This window comes from Babylonia areolata, chromosome 15 (assembly GCF_041734735.1).
Source record: "Babylonia areolata isolate BAREFJ2019XMU chromosome 15, ASM4173473v1, whole genome shotgun sequence".
Taxonomy (NCBI): Eukaryota; Metazoa; Mollusca; class Gastropoda; order Neogastropoda; family Buccinidae; genus Babylonia; species Babylonia areolata.
In genome coordinates this window covers 837,648-845,147 of record NC_134890.1, presented here as the reverse complement: position 1 = coordinate 845,147, position 7,500 = coordinate 837,648, and the positions used below count along the sequence as shown (strand labels likewise).

The following is a 7,500-nucleotide window of genomic DNA, read 5'->3' as shown; positions in this document are numbered from 1 at the left end:
AGCAACTACTACCACTACTGCTACTACTAGTAGTAATCAATGCCTTCCTCTCCCTCCTGTCCTACTGCCCTTGCTGCTAAACGCACATTGCGATCACTCCTTTGGGAGTCATCGTCGTCGTCACCATCACCGGAAGTAGCACAGCAACAGCAACAGCATCGGAGGCTGAAATGGATCTGTGGATTTGTTAGTTTGCCTTTGAGCACCGGATTTTGGATACATGGATGGTTTGTGCACCTTTTATTTTGTCATGGGGAACGAATTCTTAAACATGCATAAATTATAAACATGGGTGAAAGTGTGGGGTCAGCTGACAGCTTTGTAGCTAATCTTTGTTAACAATTCCGTTTAATTCTCTAGTCCCAAGATTTTCTGGAGGATTGAAGGCATTAAACACGTTGGTTTCTGGCCTGGAAATTGGCGAATCAAGCGAGCTGGTGAAAGGCCCGGGCGAATTAGGAATTGACGAAGCGGGATGGCATCGGTGGTGTGGAGCGTAGAATCCAAATCATCTCCTCTTTGCATCCACTCTCTTTCGTGGTAGAGTTTCTTTTGGTTTGCAGTTCTGACGTGACCGGTGTTGGGGTGGTGTGTGTGTGGGTGGGGGGTGGGGGGCGGGGTGTTGAGAGGACGACGGTACTGAGGGGGGTGGGAGGTGGTGGTGGAGGCGGTGGCTCTGGAGTGACCGGTGGGCAGAGGGCCAGGTCTGGAACAATCTGTCTGGTTCTTTGGGGTGAGTGGGGGGGGGGGGGGGGTGTTGTGGTTTAGGATCGTCCATGCTGGTCATTGTGACTCTCCCGTTGGGCACGCTGCATCACATCTGCAAATCAGACGACTTCCTGCATTGGTCAGGCATCCGCTTTGCAGCTATGGTGTGGCGTGTATGGAATTCTCCGAACGCAGTGACGCCTCCTGGAGGAATTGAACTACGCTCGTGTTTGACGTTCGGGTGGGCATACCTGTAGGGGTGAAACGGTGTGTGTGTGTGTGAGTGTGTGTGTGTGTGTGTGTGTGTGTGTGTGTGTGTGTGTGTGTGTGTGTGTGTGTGTGTGTGTGTGTGAGTGCATGTGAGCGTAGTTTGTCTGTTCGTGCATGTGTGTGTGCGTGCGTGCGTGCGTGTGTGTGTGCGTGCGTGCGTGTATGTGTGTGTGTGTATGTGTCTGTGTGTGTTACTGACCCCACCGCTGTGTGGTCATTGCAGCTTCTCCCCCCCCCCCCCCCCCTGTACACCAGCCTCCTGACGTCATCGACGCCCCCTCCACCCACCCCCATACCCAGCCAGCCATTTCCCCGTCACCCCACCCCACCCCCCAACCACCACCACCACCCGTTTCTTCCCTATACACCCTTCCCTTCCCCTGTCACCCCCCCTCCTCACCACACAACCCCCACCCACCACCATGACCACCCCTTACTCTCTCTACAACGACCACTCCACCACCACCACCACCACCACCAACACCACCCACAGCGACGGCCTGGGAGGGGCGGGGAGGGAGGGAGGAGGGGGCCAGGGGGTGCTGGAGGCCATACCCTTCGTGCAGGACGGGGTGGACGGCGGCTGGTTCGGCAGGCTGGGTACTTCCGCTATCCTCCTCCTCGGCACCTTCGGCAACGTCATGGTCATCGTCATCCTCCGGAGACTGCGTGCAGGTGTGTGTGTGTGTGTGTGTGTGTGTGTGTGTGTGTGTGTGTGTGTGTGTGTGTGTGTGTGTGTGTATGTGTGTGTGTGTGTGTGTGTGTGTGTAGTGTGTGTGTGTGTGTGTGTGTGTGTGTGTGTGTGTGTGAGTGTGTGTGTGTGATGTTTGCGTATGTATGTGTGGAGGTTGTGATTTTGTGGTTGGGTAAGTCGTTGTGTGTGTGTTGTGTGTGTGTGAGAGAGAGACAGAGACAGAGAGAGAGAGAGAGAGAGAGAGAGAGAGTCAATATTCAATAATATTCAATCAGTCAGGGAGTCTGCTACACAAATGTAAATACTTGTCTGCAAACCATTCGATCGAACTTGCTATTTACGAATGTACGTCATACAATACCACGTAATACTTACATTCTTTGCCTGCAAACCAGTACATCATGTAAATCACTTGATATGTAATCTACAAATATACGTCATGCAATACTATGTACTGCTTATTTACCTACTCAGCCTGCTAACTATTCGATCAGACAGACACTTGTTACGTAATGTACAAATGTACGTCACACTATGCCTATGACGTCACAGGATGGTCGGCGATGAACGTGTACCTGACGTCACTGGCAGTGTCGGACACGGCCATGGTGTACACAGGCACCCTCCCCATCTGGACCCGGAAGATGTTCAGGTGGGTGTCATCCTCCCTTCGCCCATACCCGTTTCGCCCATTCCCATTTAGCCCATACCCGTTTAGCTATATCCGTATACCCGTTTAGCCCATACCCATTTAGCCCATACCCGTTTAGCCCATACCCATTTAGCCCATACCCGTTTAGCCCATACCCGTTTAGCCACTAAACGATTCCCCAGATAGATGATCCCGACTGGCCAGTTCAGTTTGCTATCAACCACTCGTTCTCAGTGTGATCGACTACGGACTTGGGCTAACAACACCGTCTCAAAGCAGCCTCCGAAAGTTAGAAAGAGTTGAAAATGAAGCTATGAGGCTGATCCTTGGAACAACAAAAGACACGCCCACAGAAACCATGCGATACCTACTTGACCTTCCTTCAATGATTGATTGATTCATTCATATGGATACTTACATAGCGCCTCTCCTCGATCGGAGACCAAGCTCTAAGCGCTTTACAAACACGGGGTCATTTGCACAACAGGCTGCCTACCTGGGTAGAGCCGACTGACGGCTGCTATTTGGGCGCTCATCATTCGTTTCCTGTGTCATTCAATCAGATTTCAGGCACGCACACATACAAACTCAGACAGACATGTAACATTTTACGTGTATGACTGTTTTTCTGTTGTTGTTTTTTTTACCCCGCCATGTAGGCAGCCATACTCCGTTTTCGGGGGTGTGCATGTTGGGTATGTTCTTGTTTCCATAACCCACCGAACGCTGACATGGATTACAGGATCTTTAACGTGCGTATTTGATCTGCGTGCGTTTACACATGAAGGGGTTCAGGCGCTAGCAGGTCTGCACATATGTTGACCTGGGAGATCGTATAAATCTCCACCCTTTACCCACAAGGCGCCGTCACCGAGATTCGAACCCAGGACCCTCAGATTGAAAGTCCAATGCTTTAACCATTCGGCTATTGCGCCCGTCAATGCAAGCCAGAAACAAGTTAGAACAGGTCAGGACCTACATCAGAGCATTAGAAAACCCTCAAAACCCACTGCATGATGCAGTCAAGGAACCAAAAGGCAGCCGTCTAGGACGAGGAAGATCATGGATGGGGCAAGCAGAAGACACAATCCAGCTAGTATGCCGACTACAAGACCTGAAAGAAACAAAAGAATGGGAGGAAAACCCCGAAAACCTCAACCATCTATTCAACACAGTCCTTTCACCCACTCTAGGAAGACATTGTCGGGAATGGCCAGAGGGCAAAACTGATGCGGAAGTGAAGCTACTCATAGAAGAAAACAGTAAAGAAGAGGACATCATCATATACACAGATGGCTCAGTCACCAAAGATCAATCCGGTTGGGGATTCACTGCGAAACAAAATGGAAAAACAATTAGGGAAGTGAATGCTGCCTACAAAGTCACAACCTCCAGCCTAACGATGGAAGCTGAAGCTGTGACACATGCTCTCCAGTGGCTATCATCTATTCATATGCCTGGAAACCAACATGCCATGATTCTAACGGACTCAATGAACCTCATACAAAAAATTCAAAGTGGAATGGGAAGCCCAGAGTGGCATAAGGCAATGCGCAACTTTCAGATTAAAAAAACTTACATGGTCATACTGCCCGGGACATGCAGGTGTTAAGGGAAATGAGCGAGCTGACAGACTTGCTGGTAACGCAACAAAAACGAGCGGCCTACATCTACAAAAATCGGAAATCCTCAGAAAAGTCCAAGAATACCAAAAAGAACAGGTACCAGGCCATCACACCATCGATCACCTCAAAGAAATAAAGGTAGAGAGAGGGAGCGGCCGTAAGTCTAGCATAATAATAATAATAATAATAATAATAATAATAATAATGGATGCTTACATAGCACACTATCCAGAAATCTGCTCTAGGTGCTTTACAAAAACGCTTTGTTAACATAAAACATTACATCTATGTTACATACACACACACCAAAATATGACTACACACACACACACACACACACACACACACACACACACACACACACACACACTGCGTACATACATTTTAACAATACATGTGTATCTAACAGCTACCCTAACACATACGCACACATAGGCAGGCACAAACTTACATAAACGCACGCGCACACAATACACATTCATATACATGCATGTAGCATGAAAGGTAGAGCACGATGGGAGGGGGGTGGGGGGGTGGGGGGCGTGTGTGTGTGTGTGTGTGTGTGTGTGTGTGTGTGTGTGTGTGTGTGTGTGTGTGTGTGCCGTGGAAGCTGCGATACGTAGCCTAGGAATGCGTGTGTGAGAGGCACGGGGGGAGGGAGAGGGTGCAGGGTAATTTGGGAGATTGTATTGCATTTCGTTTTTTTTTATCACAACAGATTTCTCTGTGTGAAATTCGGGCTGCTCTCCCCAGGGAGAGCGCGTCGCTACACTACAGCGCTGCCCATTTTTTTTTTTTGGTATTTTTTCCTGCATGCGGTTTTATTTGTTTTTCCTATCGAAGTGGATTTTTCTATAGAATTCTGCCCAAAACAACCCTTTTGTTGCCGTGGGTTCTTTTACGTGCGCTAAGTGCATGCTGCACACGGGATTTCGGTTTATCGTCTCATCCGAATGACTAGCGTCCAGACCACCACTCAAGGTCTAGTGGAGGGGGAGAAAATATCGGCGGCTGAGACATGATTCGAACCAGCGCGATCAGATTCTCTCGCTTCCTATGCGGACGCGTTACCTCCACGCAATCACTGTGTGTGTGTGTGTGTGTGTGTGTGTGTGTGTGTGTGTGTGTGTGTGTGTGTGTGTGTGTTTGTTTTGTGTGTGTGTGTGTGTGTGTGTGTGTGTGTGTGTGTGTGTGTGTGTGTGTGTGTGTGTGTGCGCGTGTGTGCGTACGTGTGTGTGCATGTGTGTGTGTGTGTGTGTGTGCACGCGCGCGCGTGTGCGTGCGCGTTTGTTTGTGAATGTGTGTGCATGTGCGTATGTATGTGTGTGTGGGTGTGTGTGTGTGTGTGTGTGTGTGTGTGCATGTGCTTATGCGCGCGCGTGTGTGTGTGCGTGCGCGCGTGTGTCTTCGTATGTGTCCATATGTGTACATGTACGTGTGCGGGTACGCGTGTGTGTGTGCCCGCGCGCGTGTGCTTGTGTGTGTGAGTGTGTGTTACAGAAAGACAGACAGACAGACAAAGACAGATAGTCTGAATAGGCAAAACGAGAATCGCGGGTAGGCAAAACGGGACAAAGAGGCCAGAGGCCGTGGCGGCACGATCAAACAGTAGGCGAAACAGGACAAAGAGGCCAGAGACTGTGGCGGCACGATCAAACAGTAGGCGAAACGGGACAGGGCGAATCGGGCCTGCTCCTTCAGGTACAGTGGAACGCCTCCCACCCGGACCCCTGAGATGTCCAGGTGGGTTGGGGTGCCCCCCATACCTGTATGAGCGACGACGGCAACGACAACACTGATGACGACGATGACAGTATCAGTATTAGTGACTCAAGGAGGCGTCACTGCGTTCGGACAAATCCATATATACGCTACACCACATCTGCCAAGCAGATGCCTGACCAGCAGCGTAACCCAACGCGCTTAGTCAGGCCTTGAGAAAAAACAAAACAAAACACAAACACACACACACACACACACACAACCAACAAAAAAACAAAACAAACAAGCAAACAAACAAACAAACAAAAACAAAACACACACACACACACACACACACAAAACCATAAAAAAAAATAAAATAAAAATAAAAATGACAACCATGGTAAATCGAAGAAGAGGAGGGGAGAGGCGGTGGTGGGGGTGTGGGGTGTGGAGTGGGAGGGAGGGACGGCGCTAAGAACGAGAACGAAAGAAAGAAAGAAAGAAAGAAAGGTGGTGATTAAGATGGAAAGAATGGAAGAAAAGATGCAGCTCAAGACGGGAATAGATTACAAAAGAAAGAAGGAAAGAAAGAAAGAAAAAAGGAAATTAAGAATGGGTGTAAGTCAGGAAGGCAAGAAAATAGTAAGAAAGAAAAAGACAACAGCAACAACAACAAAATAACAGTAATAATAGGCAAGAAAATAGTAAGAAAGAAAAAGACAACAACAACAACAAAATAACAGTAATAATACGCAAGAAAATAGTAAGAAAGACAAGAACAACAGCAACAAAATAATAGTAATACTAAATAAAGAAAAAGAAAAAGAACAGAAAGCCAAGGAAGACATTCAGCTGCCAGAAGTACGCGTGAGCATTTTACATGATTATACATTTACATAATTATACATTTACATAATTATACATTTACATAATTATACATTTACATGTGCGCCTGCCAGTCCTTGGCTCTCACATCAGAACTTCAGAGAAGGATCTCCAAGCTGTGGAGCTGAGATGCTTCAGGAGACTCCCTGGTATCTGCTACACGGACCTCAGAAGGACTGAACCACCAGACAGCACGTTGGATGGTACGAAGACGTCCTGACCATGGTGAAGACAACAGGCAAAGCCCTCATGATTCACTTGTGCTTCACGCTTTATCCAGTAAAGGAAGTTGTGTACCTTGTGCAATGGAGAGAGTTACCACTCTTTACTGTTTGTTAAGGAGTATAGTCCCTTTCCCAAGGACACAACACCATGCCGAAACGGGGCCTCGAACCCTGGACCCTGGTGAACACTGGACCACAAGTGCAGCGGCTAACCGTCACTGCCATGGCGTCTTGTGCAGTCAGGGTGTGTGGGGAATCCATCCCTGGTTACCGGGACCAGTAGAGCTCCTCGCAGGACCAGCACGGTGAAATGATGTCATATCGCTGTTGACAGTCACGCTAACTGCGTCAAACGATCAGCGATGTGACCTCATATCACAGAGCGCGCTCCACTTTCACAGTCCAGAAGGAATCCTGTCTAGTCATGCAAACTGCGTCCTGGGAAATGATTTAACCCCTGTACTGCTGATGACAACTGTGCTCGTCGGAAAAAGGCTGTCACCTCACTGAGAGAAGACTTGGCTTACAGGACAGGATTTTAGTCAACATTTTATATTTGAATTATTCTTCTTACGATTACCCTATATTATCTTTGTGCAGCAAATCACTCACATCACTGAAATGTACACGAAACGAAGGGAATGCAGTTAAAACTGATGCCACACTGATCATGTGCCACCAAAGTTCAGCTGTGAAGGGGTTAATAGTCTTCAAGACCAGGGGGTCTACATTGTATCC

At 48.3% G+C, this 7,500-nt stretch overlaps 1 protein-coding gene across 1 annotated transcript in view; it reads left to right on the top strand.

Moving 5' to 3' along the window:
* The first annotated feature begins 1,400 nt into the window (after positions 1–1,400).
* The window catches only part of LOC143290085 (uncharacterized), a 10,847-nt gene continuing 4,747 nt past the window's right edge, over positions 1,401–7,500 (top strand). Inside the window, exons 1-2 of the mRNA XM_076599375.1 lie at positions 1,401–1,653; positions 2,225–2,324. Of these exons, the coding sequence (XP_076455490.1) occupies positions 1,401–1,653; positions 2,225–2,324 (353 nt within the window). The remainder of the gene's footprint in view (positions 1,654–2,224; positions 2,325–7,500) is intronic.